Source organism: Solenopsis invicta, chromosome 11 (assembly GCF_016802725.1).
Source record: "Solenopsis invicta isolate M01_SB chromosome 11, UNIL_Sinv_3.0, whole genome shotgun sequence".
In the NCBI taxonomy this organism is placed as follows: Eukaryota; Metazoa; Arthropoda; class Insecta; order Hymenoptera; family Formicidae; genus Solenopsis; species Solenopsis invicta.
Genome location: NC_052674.1, coordinates 14,134,944 through 14,159,610, shown reverse-complemented (window position 1 = coordinate 14,159,610; position 24,667 = coordinate 14,134,944). Strand labels below are relative to the sequence as shown.

At 30.2% G+C, this 24,667-nt stretch overlaps 1 protein-coding gene across 7 annotated transcripts in view; it reads right to left on the bottom strand.

The window, feature by feature from the left end:
* The window catches only part of LOC105203366 (tudor and KH domain-containing protein homolog), a 95,148-nt gene that overhangs the window by 27,870 nt on the left and 42,611 nt on the right, over window positions 1-24,667 (bottom strand). The window contains exons 1-3 of one of the 7 annotated variants that reach the window (XR_851152.3): window positions 5,253-5,511; window positions 2,156-2,330; window positions 951-1,371 (exon numbers count right to left, since the gene is read on the bottom strand). Coding sequence is in view for 6 of the 7 variants with exons in the window: in XM_011172154.3 (XP_011170456.2) it covers window positions 951-1,371; window positions 2,156-2,269 (535 nt within the window). In the remaining variant the exon portion in view is untranslated. Of the gene's footprint in view, window positions 1-950; window positions 1,372-2,155; window positions 2,331-5,200; window positions 5,525-24,667 lie in introns of those variants that run through there. The other 6 variants (XM_011172154.3, XM_026141207.2, XM_011172153.3 and 3 more) reach the window with 6 other exon arrangements.

Genomic DNA, 24,667 nt, shown 5'->3' with positions numbered 1-24,667 from the left:
AAATATTAATGCAAATATGTACTTTCTTAAAATAAAATAAAATTTACGTACAAAATAGTACGTAAATACATAATACGTAAAATTTCGTACCATACAAAAAAAATGAGTTTAAATGTACCATTTATTATTATAATACTTGTATAAAAAAACATCTATTACTTTAAATCTAAAAACTATTTTTGTAATATTACATGTACATATTTATATTAATATTTCGTATAATTATTTAAATATAATTATTTAAATTAAGATTATGTTAAATAGTATTTAATATAAATACTATTTAACATAATCTTAATTTAAATAATTTTACATTATAATATATTTATTAAAATATTATTTAACATTAAATAATATTACGTAGCCATCGCTGTTAGAAAACAACTCTCCGCGCGCTTGGCAACCACGATCGCGCGATTGGATTTGGCGGCGGGCAGGACTAAATCTGCTATTTTTATTAATTTATAACTCATTAACTATTACGAAAATTGCAAAGTGGTAAAAGACTTTTCTCAATATGACTTGCTCTATCAACCCACGAAAGCATGAACAAATATTTTGCGACACCCTGTATATTGTGTGACTCTCGTTCTTTGTATAGTGGGTGATAAACTTGCTCTATATTACTTCATATATAAAATAATTGTTTGGTTGTCACCTTTTGGACTGTTCAGTTAATTAATCACCCGACCTACTATTGCGACTGACACATCTAGGATTATTCCATGTGATGCAGATAACGTGAGTAAAAAGGTTCTAGCAAGATTTATAATTTGCTGAAGATTGTTCAAATTTAGGTCAAAATGTTATAGCATCTTATGTTTTTTTTTTAACAAAATTCATTGTTATCTACGCTATGCGTTAATACGCACTGAAAACTGTTAAAAAATGTTAAAAAAATTTCATCAATCTTATTAATCATTCTTTCAATATAATTATTGCATACGTACGTTTATACACTTCATCAATAGAGATTTTTACGCCGTAAGTCTTTTGAAGCTCGTGCTGAAATTCAATCCTCGTTCCTTTCACATTTTTTTTAAAAACCTTTTTAAAAATTTCGTGAGGCACAGACAAATAAAAAGTTTCAATAATAGGTACATTTTCTATTACAGTCTGTATCATACTCTGTGCTGACTGAATGTTTTTCATATCGTCGGACAGTATGTGACACACACGTTCTAAAGAATATACATTTCTATTTTCCATTTTGATACGTGTGTTAGTTATTCCTTCTATATTTTTAATCACAGTACCACCTTTACCAATAATAGAAGGTACATACTTCTCGAGTATTGTAACTTTCACACTTATCTCTTTACGTCTGGTTGTTGCTATCTGATTATGTTTCTTTTTATTGTCATTATCATCCTGTAACACGATATTACCAGTTTGTATTTAAAGAAATAAAGTTAATTGAAGTTCATAGATTTGTCATCCACTTGAATAAAACTATGTTTAAGAAATAGGATATTGACTCAAATTTTGTAAAAATATTCTGAGAATTCCTGGATTTTCCAAGAATTTTATATAAAATGCCAGATAAGATTACAGAACTTTTTAATAGAGTTTTAAATTTATTTTATTATACATGCTTTTTAATGTCCCTTTTATATAATCACAAAGTTACTTAACTTTCAAATATCAAATTTGGAAAAATACTAATAAAAATATAAATCTATCATCTATACAATCTATCTGCAATACACAGATTTAGCTAATCAAAAGCAAAGAGTTCAAAGAATTATACATAAATTTAAAACAATATATTATCTTCTAATATCACTGAATTTTTAAATAAAAACTGCAAAGACACACAAGAATGTATAAGGATGTATATGTTATTTATTATTAATTGATTGTAAACATTTTACATGAAAGTGATCAAATAAACAATTTTATCAATTTAAAGATAAAATTCTCAAAATTTCTTCGAATATCAATAAAATTCTATAAAATTCCATGAATGGATAAATAAAAACTCCCTAAAAATTTCAAATTTAGATTTTTTTCTATGGTAAACAACCTGTAATAAGTTTGCATTTAAGAAAACAAGTAAACTTAATTAAACCTTGTAAACAGTATTGTATGTAATTAAGAGAGTATAAGAAAATGCTCCGCAGTGTGAAGAATTTTATGCAAGAACAAATCTTACCTTTCCAAGCATAGAATATAACAAGATTGCTACTGACAATCCAAAAGTTGTTATAGATATGCCGAGCAAAATCGGCAATACTGTTTGTCTATTCATACTTGATATCCACCTCATTTTTCAGTGAACTTAAACCAGAATGCAATATATTCCTATCACATATTTCGTTGTACAATCTCTGCAACAAATGTAAAAACATTTAAAATTTATAGGTATTATGTATATAATACCTATAAATTATATTAATAATTTGTATTTATATACATATTTGTATTTACATACATTAATAATTTGTAATTATATACATAAATGATAAACATATTATTTGATAAAATTGTGAAAAAACTTGATCAATGTATGAGTCTTCTAAAATAATACTATAGATGTATAATATATAATTATTTTATCTTTAATACATTGATCACTATATAACTCATGAATGATATATAAATAACATTTAGAAAAATTCGCAGAAAGCCAAACATGTTTTTAAAGTTTACTTATTTTTAACTATAAAACATTTCAGACTTTTTTCAATATTTTAATGTAAAATAATATTTCATGGCAAAAAAATAGAATTATAAAAGCAAACATATTTAGTTTTCAAGAAATTTTTTATGACATTAAGGATGTATGTGTTAAATCTCAAAGTATTATTAAAAATATAAAAATTTTATTGTTTTGTTATAACATTTGTATGTTAAAAATTTAAGTGTAATTCTCTTATTAGATTAAAAGTTGTTTTTAATTTTTTATGTTTCTTATTTTTATATAAAATTACGTTTGACATTTATTTATTTACAAAGTTAATAAAAAAAGTAACAAAATGAAATTTTTTACATAGAAGAGAAGAAGTAATAGAATACAATTTTATTTATTTTTTGTTAAATAACTTGGTAAGTTAATTATTCACAATTAATTTGTGAAATAATGGGGGGTTGTGAAATACTAACAACAAATATAATAAAAAACACTTTTAATATAAAAAAATCACTTTTCTTTTAATATGAAAAAATTAGAATCAAAATTAATTCTTCAGATTTTATTCTTTAGATTTTACATATTAATAATTAAATTGCAAAACAAGATTTTGTGAACAAAATAATTATAAAATATATTTTATTTGAAAAAATATTTTAAAATAATTTCTTTAACTTAAAAAAATAACTTTTTAAGATAAAAAAGAAGATTTCTTTCCTAGTATGCAATTTAAAGTCCACTATAAGGGTGTAAAGTTGAAAAAGTGATCACGCAAATGGCAAATGAATACATTTCACATCACCTTACTCTACATGACATAATTTTATATGCATAATTACGACACATATTAAATTCAATTGCATTGAAAAACTACATTCAAAGTTTTCAAGCCTAGGCTAAAGTTAAAAAATTGATATCTAACATACTTCTCAAAATTACATACAGAGAGTATACACTTGTAAAACTTGCTGCTACTTGCAAAACTAAAATTCAGATTTTCTAAAAATGCAGAATACTAATGGCCAATAGCTATCCTACAATATTTAGATAGATTGAAAAGTAATTTTAACAGTTGTTCAACACAAATTATGAAATATTATATCTTGCAATTCTCATCTTTCCTCTATACTAATAAAACTCTAATATTTGTGCAAAAGTTCTACTTTAGAATCACTTGTTAAAAAGTTTTTTTTTTACCTAAAATTACAGCAAAATATGATTTTTTGTGCTGTATAAGTCATTATAAGTCAATTATTAATATTGTTCCATTGTTTTGATTTTTGCAGCTAGTTTCAGAACCAAAATTCTCTGTCGATGAACAAGAAAAGAATAAAAGTAATAAAAGAAAAAAGAATGAAAAAGATAATAAAAGAAAATAAGAAGTATTATGTTATGTATTCTATTAATAATTTTTCAAATTTAATAACTTTTAGCTGATATTGTACAGCTAAAACATTTTTAAATCCATATAAAATGGCAAAAAATATGTTAAGAATGTTTTGGCTCTGTAATACCAAGTAAAAGTTATTGAAATTTAAAAAATAATTAGTTTCTTAGATTTATTCTTATTTTCTCAACAAAAAAATTTTGGTTGTAAATACCTAAATTTTGACTTTGAATCAACTATAAAGAAGAAAACAATAAAAAATTTAAATTATAATAGCTGTTATTTTGCATTAATTAGTAGAAAAAACAGTTTTACAATTGTAAGATTCTTTAATATAAACTGTAGTTTTATGATGTAAATAATGTTAAACAAGTATGCCAATCCAAAAAAATTTATACATAAATATTTATTAGTTTTACTAGTGTATGTAAATATTTGATTTAATTGTAATGTTATTTCTTTATCAAATTTGCAAATAAGTACTATAAAATGAGATTTTACATAAGAATTTAGAGCAAATAAAAAATTAAATAACTTTTATGAATACTCACATAAATGTTGCAATAAATGTTCCATTTATGTTCAAATTTTACAGATACTCAAACGAAATACAATAATAATCTAAAATTTAAAAATTCCTGATAATAATACTTTGAAATATGACATATACATTTTAATAATTGTTTTTTCAATTATTTTTATTTCTTTTCAAAATATACAGAATAAGAAGTTTTGTTAAAATTAATTATCTATCTATATTTTTCATATTTCTCTTGTTACTTTTGATCAATATTTGATAAAATATATGTATCATTCATTACTCTTTTACGTAGGAAAGAATAATAACTATACAAAACTCCAAATTGACGATAAATATTTTATAAACTTTTTGCAATATTTTAAAACAAAAATTTTAACATGAAAATATCATATTGGACTATAACTAACGCTGGTCAAAGGAAAAAAAAATTTCACAGTATCTGAGACATGCGATTACTTTACGTTTTTGGTATGAAATTCAATAACATATCCTAATATTTAATAACTTTATAAAATAATTTATTTTATATAAAATGTAAGTTCTGCTCATTTTTGTTAGGAAAGGATGCGCGCAAAAAAAAAACATGGTAACCTAAAAGACGAATTTGATTAACGATTACATATACACATGTTATTATAACCTCAAAAAGTAAACTCGCAAATTCATACAGACTACACAGTGTATGTACATACGCTCTTGATAAAAGTACATTCTTTTTCTTCTTTTAGACAATTTGGCACAATTTGTCATTCGACCCTGGAGTTATCTATAGTTATCTAAACTGATCTAAACCCGGTTTTTTCTTGTTTTTTTTTGGTACCCCACCTGTACCCACCATAGACTTATATATAAATAGACCCACTGGTTTAAGAAAAAAGGCGAGGCAAGTAACCAGGGGCACACAGTCTAGATATACCAGTTCCGACACTCCACTTTTTTTGATGGGACAAATCTCCAATGCGCATGCGTTAGTTTGTATATACTACAGAGAAGATGACTGCTCTTATAACTGTATAACATAAACGAATTCAAAAAACTTTGATCACAAGAAAAGCACAAGAATAAAAAAAATAACATTAATTAAACAAAACGTGTGTACGTATTATAATGAGAAATAAATAGTGATATTAAATGTAATCAAAAATTTTTGTATTGTTATTATGAAAGTAATAAAATATTTTTTAGTACAGTGTATATATAAATTATACAATAAAAAAAAGGTGGCTATTTTTGTGCAATGACAAATTGCAAAAATATTTCTGGTCAAATTCCTGGGCTCAGTTTTTTTCTTTTCCACGTGATCCAGAAAGGTATAAAGATAAATTGTTTATTAGCATTACATTTTTATGATAAAATTCTTGAGTTTTTATAATAAAATTTAAAATTTCTTAATTTATTTATAGTTATATGTTTGTATTTTTTAGAGCTCAATTATAGTTAACTAACTAATTATAGACGTAATATTGCAATCTCAATAGACAATTTGCACAAAAATTATCGTGTTTGTGCCTATCATTTTAAAGATTCAATGTTTTCAAATAATTTAAGAAATCGTCTCCATCCGCATGGAGTTCCAACAGATAATAATTGTAATAAATTAATCCTAAATTCTGATAATAAGGTGTTATTTTCAAATAATAATAAGTAAAAATTTTATTAAGTTTATATATTTTTCATGATTTTTGTTTAAAAATAAAGATATATTTTTGTAAATATCCAGTTAATGAAATTATTACTGAAGAAGAAATGAATAAAATAGAATACGATAAACAAGATGGAGAAACACAAGGACAAGAAATGTTATACCAGATGCAAATAGAAACCGAAGAATAAGCTGAAGAAATAATAGAACGACAAATACAAATTAAATCCCAATCAGCACACAATATTTTTAAAATGTTTTTTTAATATTTATTTAATATTAATTTTTCATTGTACAATTTATTATAACAAAAATATTTATTAAATATTTATTAAATATTTATTTAACATTAATTAAATATTTAAAATAATGATTTAGAAAACATATTTATTTAAAATTTATTTAACGTTTATTTAACATTTATTTAACATTAACTAAATATTTAAAATAATAATTTGGAAAAATGTTTATTTAACGTTTATTTAACGTTTATTTAATATTTATTTCACATTAATTTTTCATTTAAAAAAACATTTTCTAAAAACATTAATTTAACATTTATTAAACATTAATTTAATATTTATTTCACATTAATTTTTTATTTAAAAAAACATTTTTTTAAAATATTAATTTAAAATTTATTAAACATTAATTTAATATTTATTTCACATTAATTTATCATTTGAAAAAACACTTTTTAAAAACATTAATTTAACATTTATTCAACATTAATTTAATATTTATTTCACATTAATTTTTCATTTGAATAAACATGTTTTAAAAACATTAATTTAACATTTATTCAACATTAATTTAATATTTATTTTACATTAATTTTTTATTTAAAAAAACCGTTTATAAAAACATTAATTTAACATTTACTTAACATTTATTTAATATTTATTTTATATTAATTTTTTATTTGAAACAACAATTTCAAAAACATTAATTTTACATTTATTGAATATTAATTTAATATTTATTATTTATTTTTTTTAATAAACATTTTTTAAATATTTATTTAATATTGTTTAAGTATTTATTTTTCATGAATTATTTAATTGAAAAAATGATTTTAGTAAGCATTTTTTAAATGTTTATTTAATATTTATTTAATGTTTATTTAATATTCATTTTTTTTACTTATTTTTCATCTCTATAAAATTATGTTTATTTATTATTTATTTAACATTTAAGCTCTTTATTTTTCAATTATTATTAAATTTAAAATTTGTTTAAAAAATGTTTTAATCACATCTATGAAAATCAGTAAAAAATTAACTTATATATATTTAAATAAATAATATACTTTAATTACATATATTTCGTCTTTTCGATAACATATTGACCTGATCTATCAGTGATGTACATGCATGAACACAAAGTGTTTACAGATCATCACGAGGGATCAGTTCGCAGCGATCATAAAAGTCAAGCAACGTTCACTGGAGTCGCAACTTGGATGGGTGACCGCGAAAATTTCCGAGAAAAAAATTCTTAAGAAAAAAATCTCAATATTAAAAAAAATTGTTTAATGTAAAAAGGGGTGTAAATCCACTAATTTTAACGTTTTTGAAAAATTTTTTTATTGCAAAAGCTTTTTGTAAATATTGTTTTGCTCATTTATGCTTCGTTAAAAAGAACGTTACTTTAACATTTAATAAACGTTTTTTTTAAATGTTTTCAAACGTTTTTATAAAAAACGTTTGAAAAACATTTTTTTTATGTTAAAATAAACATTTTTTTAATGAAGAAAAGGGCACTTAACCCATTATTTTTAATGTTTTTATAAATGTTTTTAAAAAGGTTTTTGAAATGTTTTTAAAAACATTTTTTTAATATTGTGTGCTGATTGGGATATGATATGCGAACTGAAGCAAGAGAAAAAAATTATCAGATACCAGTGGAACAACATGATAAAGCAACATAAAGAAACACAAACTGCAAAATGTACAAATAATTCACCACGGAAATTAAAACTAAAAGGTAAAATACATTCTTTACAAAAAAAAATACATAAACTAAAACAACAATTAAAAAGACAGAAAGCTAATATTTAAAAAAATGTAAAAAAAGTTTCTATAGAAGAATATTCCCAAGCAGAACAACAAGTCAAAATGACATCAAAATTAATCGTAATTGATTGAAAAGTGACTTTTAATGATCATTTTGCAGTCACTTTGACATCATTTTGACGTCGTAATGATTCCTTGTTCTGCTTGGGTTGTGATATGACTGATCAGTTGTTACCACCAACGATCGCAATGTTTGTAAAGACACAAGTGCAGTTTAGTCATAAGCTTCCAAAGGGTAGGAGATATTCAGATGAATATAAAAAATTCTGTTTGAGTTTATATACTTCGCTGGATACAAATCCTATAACCTTTTAGTGCAACAATTTTATTTGCCAAGTGCAAGAAGTATCCAACGTATGATGGAAAATTTATACATTCGTCCAAGATTAAATAATTTTATTTTTGATTTTTTAAAAATAAGGCTAATTGGTTCAAAATCTCCTCTAGATAAATTTTATATTTTATGTATGGACGAAGCCTCATTAAAACCAAATTTATATTATAATATAACTCACGATGAGGTTATAGGTTTTGAAGATCTTGGTGAAGAAAAATTAAAATCTCCTGCATGCAATGTAGCAGTTTTAATGCTTAAAGAAATGTGCAATAATTGGAAACAGCCTTTGGCATATTTTTTTCTTCATTCTACATTTCCTGCTATTAAACTAAAATCTATTATAATTAAAACTATTGAAAAATTACAAGATATTAATTATAAAATAATTGCATTTGTAACTGATATGGGTGGAAATTTCATAACAACAGCAAATGCATTGGGTGTTACTGAAAATTCATCGTTCTTCATTGTTCAGGAACAACAGATTGCTTATTTCATTGATTCACCGCACGCTATAAAAGCCATTCAAAATAATTTTTATAAAAATAAAATAAAATATAACAATTCATTTATCTTGTGGAAGTTTGTCAAACAATTTTACGATATTGATAAAAAAAAACGAATTTAGATTAGCACCAAAACTTACAGATTGCCATATTGCTCCTAATAATTTTGAAAAAATGAAGGTTCGTTATGCAACACAAGTTCTGAGTGCCACAATAGTTGCCGGTCTACAAAAATTATTAATGACTTCTTCTATATCAAATGATGCTCTTGTTACAGTTGACTTTATTTAAAAAATGAATGATCTATTTGATATATTTAATTCATCAACACTTGTTCATGCTGCAAGATACAAACAAGCTTTTGCTAGTGAGAACTATCAAATTGAATTCCTTTTACAAATAAAAGAATATTTAAATAATTTTACTGTATTTACAAGCCAAGGTACAGTGCGTTGCATTGATGCCTGGGGTACCGATTTTAAGGACCACGTTTCTTTTTTTATTTTTTTTATGTTCATGACTGAATGCTGCGGTGATCATTGACAGCAGCATTTGGTCATGAACGTAAAAATAACTAAGAAAGAAACGTGGTCCTTAAAATCGGTACCCCAGGCATCAATGCAACTCACTGTACAAACATATCTAATAGAATTAAAGTATTTAAATATTGGCGCCAAAATATTAATTCTCTTCTGAAAATGTGGGTTTATTTATGCATTAATTACTGCTCTTGAAATTAAATATTTATTTATGCGTCGTTTTAATCAAGATGCACTAAAAAATTTTTTTTGTAAAATTCGAAATATGAATGGCAATTAATGCTTATAATCCCACTCCTATATAATTTTACTACACTTTTAAGAAACTATTCTCCGTAAATTTTTGTATTCCTATAAGAGGAAATTGCGAGCGAGACAACGATGAAATGTTATCAGTAATAACAAATTTTGCAAGGCAAAATAAAATTTATATTGAAGATGAAATAAATGAAGGCGAATCTGTACATTTAAATGATGATGATTATCGTAAAATCGATATCAATGAACAAGACGCATTTCGCTACATTTGTGGTTATCTCATTCGTAAATGTTTAAAGAAATACTCATACAATGTATGTTTAAATTACACAAAAGAGTATACAGACTTAAACGAAACATCGTTCTATTGCTTTTTTAGAGCATATAATTCCAACGAGAAAAATTTATTTGGTAGCTTGTATATGCCAAATGATAACTTTATTGCATATATAAAAAATTTGGAAGACTTATTTTTAAAAAATATTGAAGAATATATTTTACAAAAATCTATTATTAAAAAATTTGTTCAACTTTTTAAACAAATTAATTTTGTTCATCCATGTCAATATTTTCCACAAGATTATATGATAAAACTTTATGCTAGAGTACGGTTATTCTATACTTTAAAGTTTACAAATAAACGTTTTAAATCACAACCTAGACATAGAAAATGTGTAATTTTATCTCATAGTTGAAAAATTGTTTTATTTCTTGTTATGCTTCAATAAAGTTTATGAATAGTTCTATTAAAATATATGTTTAATGCTTGCTTTTTGTTACATTTGCATGTATATAAATGTATACATTTTGTGTACATATTTTGTTTTATTAAAACTGTTAGGGTCTATCCAGACAAATTTGCATATTATAGCTACATAACCATATGCATAAAGAAATTAATTAATCTATTAGCACGCGCATAAGAAAATGGATCAATCAATTTCCTTACGCAAATACCCCGTCAGCCAAACGTGAACAAACAGATTATTCGGAGAGTCTGCTATCACCTTCTGTTACCAGAAAGGCAACAGATTTCACACAGACTCTGCAATATCTGCGGTGTCAGCAAACTGCTGTCAGAAATTGGACAGAAACTGTTGGCATTTAATTTCAGCAGAAATCGAGCACATAGTGTTGACAGGACTGTTGTCAGATTGGCGGCAGAAATCAAGCATAACCTGCGCAACACAATCTAACGGCAGACTGGCAGCAGAAATCGAGCACCGCGTGCTGACAAGATCTGACGTCAGATTGGCGGCAAAAAACGAGCCAGATCTACGTGACAATCTAACAGCAGACTGGCAGCACCACGCGAACACGCCGTGCTGCCAGCAGCTTATGTCAGATATGCGACAGAATTAGAGCAAGATCTACACAACACAATCTGACGGCAGATTGTTAGCACCAATCGAGCACCCCGTGCTAAGAGAACGTGACATCAGATTGACAGCACAATTCAAGCATAACCTGCGTAACATAATCTGACGGCAAACTGACATCACAAATCGAGCACCCCGTGCTGTTTTGCATATTAATTTTTAAATTGTGACGTAACTCTTCATGAATTTATTAAGGGCCTTTTCAGACAAACTTGCAAAATTGCACGCATAAATAACATATGCATAAAGAAAGTGATTGATCCATTTTCTTATGCATTTGCTTAATTATTGGACAAATCAATTTCTTTATGCATATGTTCTGTCTGTTTCTGTTTGCATTCTATACGCCGCAATTTCTATCTGCACCTGTCCGTGATTGCGTATAGAAATTCTATCCGCATGTATTTGTCCAGATTTCTATCTGCATCTGCCCGCATATATAAATAATTAAAACCCGTTCCTGGCCATAGTCTGACTAACAAAAATATTCAAAAAAATTGTAATTGGAAATAGGACTAAAGCATGAAAAAACATTACTGATGTAAAAAAACTTTTCAAAACTCAATTTTGCAACTAATTGGTATAAACAAATTACTAAAAATTGACTGTAGAGAAAAACTGATTACTCCAATCGATTCTACGGGAAAAATTATTAAAGGAACGTTGCAAAAATAAATTTTGCAATTAATTTTGTAGAGATGTCGGAATGTATTTGTGTAATATTCTCTATTTCGAAATGTGCGCTCTCTCTCTTCGTTGTATCGCGACTCAGTCGTTCGGCTTGCTCCAAAATATTATTCGCCCCGAAAGTCAGTGCGAACTTAGCCGCGACCGAGACAGGATCGCAGAAGGAAATAAAGCCACATTCAAATCTTATAGACGTTACTTCCCTTCACCACACATCGCTTACAGAAATAAAATATCAAACAGGTTATGGGCTCAGGCCCCGTGTGTGCAAGGGAAGATAAATCAAAGTAAAAGTTATTGTGAGAAACAAGTGACAGTGCCGTATATATCAAGATGCAGAGTAGTATCCAGCATATCGAAAAATTAGTCGACGGAAATTACGAAGTATGGAAAATGCAGATGAAGAACATTTTAGTATACAACGACTTGTGGGAATATGCAAGCGGAAAATTAGTAAAACCAGAGGAAGCGCAAAGTAAAGCGGCTTGGATAATAAAAGATGAGAAGGCGCTCGCACTCATTACTTTAAGTATATCAAAGGCAGAACTCGGTCATATAAGAAAAGCGATCACGTCTAAACAAGCATGGGATGAATTGGCGAGAATCCACAATTCTAGAGGTCCAGTGAGAAAAGCAGTGTTGTACAGACAACTGTATAATTTGAAAAAGGATCCGTCTGAATCAATGTCGCAGTACATAAACAATTTCCAAGAGAAGATCAATCTGTTGAAGGATGCAGAGATACAAATTCCGTCGGAGTTGCAATCAATTATGCTGCTAAGTAGTCTGCCCGAGGATTATAAAAATTTCTGCGTGGCAATAGAATCGAGGGACCAAATTCCAACGGTCGACTTGATCAAAGGAAAATTAATAGAAGAAGAGGCAAGGCGACAAGGACAAGAAATGAAAGAAAACGGAGCAACAACAGCACTGGTATCACGAAATGGTCAAACCAAGGGATCATCCACACATACAAACAAAGGCCCGGTAAGGAGCGAGCAGGACAGGAGAAAGTTCAACGGAAACTGTTTTAATTGCGGTAAATATGGACATCCAGCCTCTCGCTGCCGTCTTCCGAAGAGAGAAGGAGGTAAGGCCAAGCATGCTGAAAATGTAAAAGACAATGACGGAGAAGATTCTTTGATCGCGATCTCGGCGTTAACTTGTTTGGCGGAAAAGAATGTATGGTATTTAGATAGCGGCGCGACGTCGCATATGTGTAACAATCGCCGCGCGTTCGAAACGTTGTCCGACGGGCCGTCGAGTAACATAAGTACAGCCGGAAAAGAAAATATAGTATCGCAGGGAATAGGAACTGTGCGTATACATGTAATGTTACAAGGTAGGATAAAATCAATAAAACTGACAAATGTATTATTTGTGCCCGAATTGAGAAGCAATTTATTATCAGTCCCCGCGATAACCGAGAAAAATTACGAAGTAAAATTCACAGAGGATAAAGCGTATATCACTAGACCGGATAAGTCGTTAGTTTGTATCGCAATCAAAAGAAATTACATGTATGTAGTTAAACAAGTAGCGAGCCACGAGGTTTTCAGCGTTCAGGATAAACATGAGTTAAAATTAAAGTTATGGCATGAAAGATATGACCACTTAAATTACAATGATTTAAACGAATTAGCCCGCAAGAAGAGAGTTTATGGAATAGATATATCGCCGAAAAATTCAAGGTTACCATGCGAAATATGCGATCAAACCAAGTTACACACGTTACCCTTCGCAGAAGGCATTCGAGCGAAATCAATATTAGAACTCGTACACACAGACATTTGCGGGCCCATAGATGTAAGGTCAAATGGGGGAGCACGTTATTTTGCAACTTTTATCGATGACAAAACGCGATATATGGAAGTAGTGTTTTTGAAGTCGCGTAGTGACATCTTAACGGAATTCAAAAAATATCAATTACGTGTCGAAAAAGAAACTGGTCGAAAGATAATAAAATTACGTAGCGACAACGCAAAAGAATATATTAGTAAAGAATTCGATAATTATTTAGAAAGCCAAGGCATCAAGAGACAGTTATCAGTTGCATATACGCCGCAGCAAAACGGTGTCGCGGAACGCGCGAATAGGACGATCGTCGAAATGGCGCGCGCAATGTTAATAAATTCAAATGTACCCAAAAGCCGAAGCTGTCAACACAGCAGTGTTCCTACGGAATAAATGCCCGTCAAAAGCAAACGACGGTCAAACTCCGTATGAGTTATGGTTAAATAGGAAACCTAATGTTAAGTACTTGAGAATTTTTGGTTCTCATGCTACATTTTTGAGAAAAGGACCAGGCATTTCGAAATTTGATCCGAAGGGCGAAAGCGCCATCCTAGTAGGTTACTCCAGTGAAATAAAAGCGTATAGATTATGGATCCCTGGCACCACAAGAGTAATTAAAAGTCGAGACGTCCGTTTTATTGAAGATGTAAATAAAAACATAACAGAGCTCATAGATATAAATTTATTATCAAACACGGATCATGAAAAAGAAGTAGAAACAGTAAATAACGTAGACGATGAGGAACTAGAAACTAAAAAAGAAAAAGGTGAACCAGAAAACTCAGAAGATAGCTTAGATCCACGCGACGATACAAATGATTCGTTGAAAACGCATGAATCAACGCCTGACGATATTAAAAGAGCTCGAGGAAGGCCGAAAATAATGCGAACAGGTACTCCAGAGCGTCCCAAGAAACAGTATCACATAGCAAACGTAGCATTAACTAACTTAGAAAATGATCCGGAAACAATAGAGGACATACGGGAGAGACCAGATAAAGAGAGATGGTTAGATGCGATGAAAAGTGAATACAATTCATTGTTAGAATGTAATACATGGGATTTAGTAGATAGACCAATAGATAAAAGAGTTATTTCGTCTAAATGGGTTTTTCATATAAAAAGATTTCAAAATGAAGAAATAGATAGATACAAGGCGAGGCTAGTCGCGCGCGGATGCGAACAAAAATTTGGCACCGATTACGTAGAGGTATACGCTCCAGTTGCGCAAATACAAACAATTAGGACCCCCTTAGCATTAAGTGTAGAAATAAATTATCATGTACATCAAATAAATGTAACAACAGCATACATCCAAGGTAACTTGTTAGAGACAGTATATATGGAACAGCCCGAAATGTTTGTTGATGGTAAAAATAAAGTATGTCGTCTACGTCGTCCTATCTACGGATTAAAGCAATCTGGCCGCGCTTGGCAACATAAACTTAGTCAAAAACTTAAACAAATTGGACTAAATGAATCTAAAGTAGAGCCTTGCGTCTATACGGGAAGAATTGATAATTACGACGTAATTGTCGTCGTTTACGTGGACGATCTACTTTTGGCCACTAAATCGATAAACATTATGCGTAAACTTAAGTTAGAATTAAGCGAACATTTTAAAATGAAAGATTTGGGAGCTGCAAGCGAGATCCTCGGGATTCAGATAAAAAGAGAAGGAGACGCGGGTTCAATAAAAATTTCACAACAAAAATATATATATGAAGTAATTGAGCGTTTTGGAATGAGCCTATGTAAACCTGCGCCTACTCCTCTACCCTCGGGTATAAAGCTGTCAAAAGAAATGGAGGCAAAAAGTTTTGAGGAAAAAATGGAAATGGAAAACAAACCGTACAGAGAATTAATCGGCAGCCTCCTTTACTTGGCAAACACTACGAGGCCTGATATTTCGTTTGCAGTGAGCGCTCTAAGTAGATATAATGTAAATCCCGGACCACAACACTGGAAATGCGCGAAACATATCGTCCGTTACTTGAAACAAACGGCTGATTACAAAATAACATACCGGAAAACAGAAAAACCGTTGCGCGCATTCACGGACGCGGATTGGGCTGGTGATCAGGATGATCGCAATTCTTGTTCATCGGGGGATGTACATATATTAACCGACGGACCAATAAACTGGTTTTCTAAAAAATAAGGGTCGGTTGCGATTTCAACGATGGAAGCTGAATACATGGCTCTCTCGGAAGCCACAAAGGAAACAATACATTTACGAAGATTAATCAAAGAAATGTACGGCAATCAATACGTACACAAACCGACGGACATATTATGCGATAATCAGAGCGCGATTGTACTTAGTAAGGAAAATATGCTTCACCAAAGAAGTAAGCACATCGAAATAAGGTATCATTTTTCTAGAGATGCCCAAACTCAAGGGTTAATTAATGTAGAATTTATTCCTACAGATAAAAACGTTGCAGATATTTTAACAAAATCTTTGGTGAAGGATAAGCACTTAAACTGCATTCAGTCATTAAACTTAGCATAGTAAATTAATGCATGTGGACGCATTTCGAAAGGGGGAGTGTAGAGATGTCGGAATGTATTTGTGTAATATTCTCTATTTCGAAATGTGCGCTCTCTCTCTTCGTTGTATCGCGACTCAGTCGTTCGGCTTGCTCCATATTATTCGCCCCGAAAGTCAGTGCGAGCTTAGCCGCGACCGAGACAGGATCGCAGAAGGAAATAAAGCCACATTCAAATCTTATAGACGTTACTTCCCTTCACCACACATCGCCTTACAGAAATAAAATATCCAATAAATTTGTTTATAACAATTAAGAAAGTGTTATATATGTTTCTTGAGTCAGTTTTCCCAAAGAATCGATTGGAGTAATCAGTTTTTCTCTACAGTCAATTTTTAGTAATTTGTTTATAACAATTAGTTGCAAAATTGATTTTTGTCAGCGTGCTTTTTACGTCAATAATGTTTTTTCATGCTCCCGTACTATTTTCAATTGTTGTTTTCTTGACTATATTGGTCTGAAATGGGTTTTAATTATTTAATTATATAGTTTATATAATTAATTTTAAAAATATTTAAGACTAAATCAAAGGATTAGTGAGAATGTTTGCGCGATACTCAACACGTAACTGTAAGTTTCTTCCTGTTCAAATCAGCTTTACTTTAAATATAACTTTTTATTAATGATATTACAAGTGTACGATTAGCTCAGTGTTAACGTATTAGGTTATTGTCCCGAAATTTTAGGTTCGAATCCCGCCGGCGCTAATGCGTTTTTAAAAATTGTAAAATAATGCGTAATCGTAATTAGTAAAATAAAATATATGCAAATTAGATTAACCTATAATAAAAATAAGAATAATATCTGCAAGAAAACTAAAAAAAACTTTTTTATAATAAAAATTTTTGAAAATTTTAAATACAAAATGCTTGATTTTTGCTGCCAGCGTGACGTCAGAACTTGTCAGCACGGCGTGCTCGATTTGTGCTAGCAGTCTGCCGTCAAATTGTGTTGCGCATATCATGTTTGAACTCTGCCGCCTATCTGGCGTCACGTGCTGGCAGCACGGCGTGCTCGTCTGGTGCTGTCATTCTGCTGACATAAAATATCAACAGGTTCTGTTAACAGAACGTAAGCAGAATTTGAGATCAGTTGAGTTCAGTCTGTCAACACGTCGTGATCGAATCTGCCGCCAGCCTGCCGACACAGTCCTAACATTTTGCTGATTGGGTAGTTATGCAACTATGCAAATTTATCTGGATAGGCCTTTATATACCGGGAGGGCTCCGGAAGTATGCTGCACGCGTTCCCGGAGCTCCCCCGTAAGGACCAGGGCAGGACACCCAGAGGGGTTTTAGTGAGTAGGCCCCCGTCGACACATCGTCGGCGGGGGAGAGCCCCACATAACCGCCAGGCCTCCCCCCGGGGCCTGAGGTATGCGGTAACGCATTTCCCCTCCATTACAAAAAAAAGGCCTTTATATAAGCATGTTTTTATAAAGACTATTTTTCTCTGTAATTTCTAAATTAATACGAATAAACTAATACATAAACGTTTAAATTTGTGAAGTATTAATTCCTCAATTCTTTTCAGTTGGTAACTTGAAGATATTATGATCATGCAATGACCGAAGACGAATAGAACGTATATATTTTATTTCCAGTTTACATTCGTTTCTGGAACTATAAAATTGTATTAAATCTGACTTAATATTTTATATTTAATATTTATAATTCCATTAATTACAATTTATATAATTTTCATTATCCTTAAGGGAAAAAAGTAAATTTGTAATTGTATATATATATATATATATATACATGTTTCAATCATTGTGACAAGTGTATTTTAATCATTGTGTAATTGAACATTACATTCTATTACTTTCATTTAATTATTATTATTATTATTATTTATTATTTACATTTATTTTATTTTTACGCTTACTTCTCAACATTATATTTATTATTACTTTTTTTAGTTATATAATTTAGAAGCAAAATAAAAATATTTGAAAAGCAAAATATATGTTACTTATTTTTATATTGTAAATGTATTAAATAATAGATATTTTGTCCCTTACTTTAATCTTTAATCTAATTATAAGAAGTTATTGTTTTATTAACCAATTTTATATTATCCTAATTCTTCTGTATTACTTGTTTTTACCAGAAAAACTGTTATTATATAAATTATTATAAATTATTATAATTAAAAAGTAATAAAAATGTTTAACTTTATAATTTTTGTTAAAATTAATTAAATAAAACAGTAATAAATTAATTTATTGTGTGCTAGTAAGACAAAATGGGTGGGTCCCGATAGCGCACATCCCGATAGCACACAAACCACTCACAATGGCAGATGCCTAGAGATTTTCCGTAGGTTGGGTTAGATAAGTCAATATGATTGGTTGGTGGGCTATCGGGATGTGCGCTATCGGCACCCACCCAGACAAAATAATCTTTAATGTTATTTAAAAATTATGTAACTTAATAATAGTAAAATTTTGTAACTTAATAATAGTATAATAATAAAAGATTTAGTTTATTCTGAAATAATAATAAATTTTATGACACAAAGTTATTCATTTACTACGTAATATATATACGTTTTTCAGTATAAGGCACACATTTGATATAATTTGAAACAGTTAATCATTTTATCCTTGTTGTTTGCTAATGTTGAACAAAGATAAAATAATTTGGACTGTTACACTGTGTAAATTTGTTTTTTGTGGAACATGCATAATTCATCTATAGCTTAAAGCATTCAAATGTAAGCGCCTGTACACCCAGCGACTTTGAATCTGTCCATGGGGAAATTTTCTAAACTGAGAAGTCGCTATCTTTCTACATACTTACAGTTCATGATTAACGTAACGACCAACAAGCTCTAGTCGTTTCATTAACCATGAACTGCGAGTATGTAGAAAGTGGTGACTTCTCAGTTTGGAAAATTTCCCCATGAACAGAATCAAAGTCCTTGGATGTACAATTCTCAATATGGTTACAATCACGTAATCTTGTCACCCGCTACATCAAAGATGCCAACGCTCAGTGTCGGAACTAGACACGTATTATGCATTTGTTCGGAATCAATTCCGATCGGAATCGATTCCGAACAAATGCATAATACGTGGCCTGGTATATCTAGACTGTGCCAGGGGGTCGATTGCGTATTCCAAAACTAGTGAAAATGATAAAAGTGAGCTCTCACTCGATTGGCTACTTTTCACTATAGCGGAAATGCGACATCTCTCACGTGACATTGCTCGGCAAGTATTTTGATGTTGAGTTCAATTAAACTGTGTCGAATTTGGTTGAGTTTGCGGAGTCTTGTATCGTTTCAGAATGCAATACTTTTTACTTTCTATGGAGCAAGAAAAAAATGCGAATAACACTGTAACTAACTACGCTTGTTCCGTAATAAAAGTTGAGTTTGTGATTTTAGGCTTGTTTTCTATTCCTGCACTAGACTGCACTGGAACATTCCTTCTTAAAATTAAAAAAAGAAAGTTAAATTTATTAAGAAGAAAACTGAGAGATACTCAGGCATTCGATATTCTAGATAATACATTTGTAAAATTGTATAAATAAAGTATATAAATAAATTAATAATTATATAAGTATATAATATAAAGAATAAATAATAATAAATAAATAATAAGATATAAATAATATAAGTATATATTGTAAATAAATTATAAAATATTTACGCACCGTTTTTTAAAAATTTGTATCTCACTTGAGACACGCGTCGTTAATCGTCAACATAAGGGACTTTGAGATTATAGGAGATTATTTAACTCAAAGGCAACGCACCGTTTTTTAAAGGTTATGTGAAGCATTCTAACATTGCTCGCACTCGTATTTGTGATTTTCACTCACGTGAGCATAGAGATATCGCATTTTCACTATGCTCATAGCCAATCACGCGTGTTTTTTCATGTGAGATGAAAATACGAGAAATGAGAAAAGTCGACAAAGATACACAATCGACCCCCACTAGCGGGATTCTGTTAGAGTTCCTAAAATAAAAGTTTGTGCAAATGTAGTGACGATTTTTGATTGGTTTTTTCAATCCGCCATATGTAACACTCAAACAATCAAGAATTTTAAATATGATATTTATAAAAAAAAACAATAATTAAGACAAAAATACTATACAGCTAATATATTATTTAATAATGCATTTTGTAAATGTTTTACAATGTTATATAAGAGGTGTGATCAAAAAGTAAGGTGATTTTTCATTTTTTATAAAAAAATATTCATTTATTCATCCAAAATTATGTTATCCCCTTCAAAATAATCCCCCTCTGATACAATGCATTTGTGCTAGCGCTTTTTCCAGTCGTCAAAACATTTCTGAAGTGCACTTTTGGGTATTGCCTTGAGCTCCTCCAGCGATGCAGCCTTAATCTCCTCAATCGTCGCAAATCTTCGTCCTTTCATAGGCCTTTTCAATTTTGGGAAGAGGAAAAAGTCGCAGGGGGCCAAATCTGGTGAATACGGTGGCTGAGGCATGATGATAGTATTGTTTTTGGCTAAAAAAGTACTCACTAGTAACGACGTGTGCGCAGGTGCATTATCATAGTGCAGAATCCATGAATTTTCTTTCCACACTTCCGGACGTTTTTTTCTTATTGATTCACGCAAACGCCGCATAACCTCAAGGTAATACTCCTTGTTTACCATATGACCTTGTGGTAGGAATTTTTGATGCACAACGCCATGGTAATAAAAAAAAACTGTGAGCAAAACCTTCATATTCGAACGAACTTGGCGTGCCTTTTTCGGTCTTGGCTCTCCTGGGCTCTTCCACTGGGATGATTGGGCTTTGGTTTCGACGTCATAACCATATACCCATGTTTCACCAGTTATAACCCTTTTGAGCAGATCAGGATCATCATTGACGTCGTTCAACATGTCTTGGGCGATGTTCATGCGACGCTGCTTCTGATCAAAATTAAGCAGTTTTGGAATGAATTTCGCTGACACACACGTGTCATACCCAAAACATCCGTTAAAATTCATTGGCATGAGCCAAACGATATGTTAAGATCATCAGCTATTTCTCTAATCGTGATTCGACGATTTTTCAACACAATTTCTTTCACTTCCTGAACATTTTCGTCGGTTTTTGACGTGCTGGGGCGTCCAGAGCGAGGTTCATCGTTAACATTTTCTCGGCCCTCTTGGAATAACTTATACCATTTATAAACATTTTTTTTGCTCAAAGTTGACTTACCGTACGCCACTGTCAACATTTCAAGAGTTTTTGAACACTTAATACCATTTTTTACACAAAAATTAATACAAACTCTCTGCTCCATTATTTTCAACAGCAAAAAATCGCCGAGCACGCAAACACGAGTCTAACCTTTATGCCTCTCACATAAAAACAACACATGCTATATAGTCAAAACTGTGAACATATGATCGTGACGAGTGTACCAACACAAAAAAAAAATTTTGAAATTAGAGTGTACAGAGCGCGCGAAATTCAAAAAATCACCTTACTTTTTGATCACCTCGTATGTATATTTAAATTAATCAATGAATTATTTAATTATTATCATAATGTTGATTAATTTATGATCTTAGCAATCAATTTATAAATAATCTGAATCAAACTGACATCAGACAAGGAACCACATCATGTACACCCATGGAATTTGATTCTATAAATGCCTAACAAAAAAGAAATGCTAATCTCTGGTAAAAATTACAGATAGAAACGGACAAAAAACATATCCTATCCGTATTTATCTACTTTACTATGCGTTTCTTAATCTGTAATTACAAACAGAAACCGATAAAATGTGTTTCGTAATTTATCGGTTTCTGTCTGTAAAAACGGATAGACAACTCCGAATTCTATCCGTTTTTGTCTGCAAATGCGTATATGAATCCTATATCCATTTCTGTCTGCAATTGGATACATACGCATCATGTCCGTTTCTATATAAAAACGCGTATACAAAAAATTTTATTATTTTATTATTTTTATTATTAAAAAGGTTTTTTTTATTTTCTTGCAAATCTTATTATTTTTATTTTTATTATAGGTTAATTTAATTCGGATATATTCTATTTTACTAATAACAATTATGTATTGTTTTACAATTTTTAAAAACGCATATTGGCGTCGGTGGGATTCAAACCTAAGATTTCGAGACAATAACCTAATACGCTAACACTGGGCTAATCGTACACTTGTGATATTGTTAATAAAAAGTTATATTTGATCAGTAAAACTGATTTGAACAGGAAGAAACTTACGTGTTCGCGCAAACACTCACTAAGTATCGCGCAAACACTCACTAACTCTTCAATTATTTAGGCTTAGATATTTTTAAAATAAACTATATAAACTATATAAATAATTAAAACCTGTTCCTTTTCTTTTTACATTCTACACGCCAAGATTTCTGTGCGCATCTGTCTGCAATTACGTATCAGAATCCTATCCGTTTTTATCCGCATTGTATCTGGCGCGTTCTTTATCTGCACCTGTAGGCGATTACGTACACCCAAGAACTTTGATTCTGTCCACGGGGAAATTTTCCAAACTGAGAAGTCGGTATCTTTCTACATACTTACAGTTCATGATTAACGTAACGACCAATAAGCTCTAGTCGTTTTATTAATCATGAACTGCAAGTATGTAAAAAGTGGTGACTTCTCAGTTTGGAAAATTTTCCCATGGACAGAATCAAAGTCCTTGGATGTACAGCAATCCTGTCCGTTTCTATCCGCATCTTGTCTGTAATTACATTTTACCTGTATCTGTCTGCAATTGCGTACAGAAGATCTGTCCGTTTTTACCCGTATTGTATCCGGCGCGTTTTTATCTGCATCTGTCCGCAATTACGTACAGGAATCCTATTCATATCTATCCGTATTGTATTCATTTCTAACTATTATCTGCCCGCATATATATAAGTAATTAAAACCCGATCCTGTCCATGGTCCGACCAGCAAAAATAGCAACAAGAATTTGAATTGACAATAGGACCAAAGCATGAAAAAACATTATTGACGTAAAAAGAATTTGTCAAAACTCAATTTTGTAACCAATTGTTATAAATAAATTACTAAAAATTGATTGTAGAGAAAAACTGATTACGAATCGATTCTACGTGAAAAACGACTCGATAAACATATATACTAATGCTTTCTTAATTGGTATAGTTGTTATAATTGTTATAAACAAATTAGTTTCAAAATTGCTTTTTGTAATGTAGTTTTTATGTTTATAACAATTTGTTTATAACAATTATAATTGTTCTCTTTTGCAATATGCTTTTTATGTTTATAACAATTTATTTATAACAATTATAATTGTTACAAACAAATTGTTATAAACATAAAAAACATATTGCAAAAAGCAATTTTTCAACTAATTTGTTTATAACAATTATAATAACTATTATAATATTAGTTAAAAAAGCGTTATATATGTTTATTGAGTCATTTTTTACGTAAGACTGATTAGCGTAATCAATTTCCTCTACAATCAATTTTTAATAATTAATTTATAACAATTGGTTGCAAAATTGAGTTTTGACAAGTTCTTTTTGAGTTTTGACAAGCTCTACGTCAGTAATGTTTTTTTATGCTTCGATTTTATTTCCAATTTAAATTCTTTTTGCTATTTTTGCTGAACCATTGGCAGGATTGGGTTTTCATTATTTATATATACGAGCAGATGCAGATAGAAATCTTGACGGATACAATGCGAATACATACGGATCGAATTTCTGTACGCAATTGCAGACAGATACAGATGAAATGTGATTACAGACAAGATGCAAATAGAAACGGACAGGAATGTTGTCCATAATCGCGGAAAGATGCAGATAAAATTGCAACGAATACAATGCGGATAGACACGGATAGGATTCTGACGTAATTGCGGACAAAAATCGCGACGTATAGAATGCAGACAGTAATTAACAGAACTTCTGTACGCAATTGCAGACAGATACAAATAAAATGTGATTCCGGGCAAGATGCGGATAGAAACGGACGGGATTGTTCGTAATCGTGGACAATTGCGGATAGAAATTGCGACGGATGAAACGCAGATAAAAACGGATAGGATTTGTTCACATAATCATGGATAGAAACAGACAAAAATCCTGATGGATACAATGCGGATAGTAACGGAAAAGTCTTCTGTACATAATCGCAGACAGGAGCAGACAGAAATCGCGATGGATACAATGCGGATACAAACGGATAAGATTTCTGCACGTAATTGCGGACATGTGCAGATAAAAATCGCGACGTATAGAATGCGGACAAATACAGACAGAACTTCTGTACGCAATTACAAACAGATACAAGTGAAGTGTGATTACGGACACGATGCGAATAGAAACGGACAA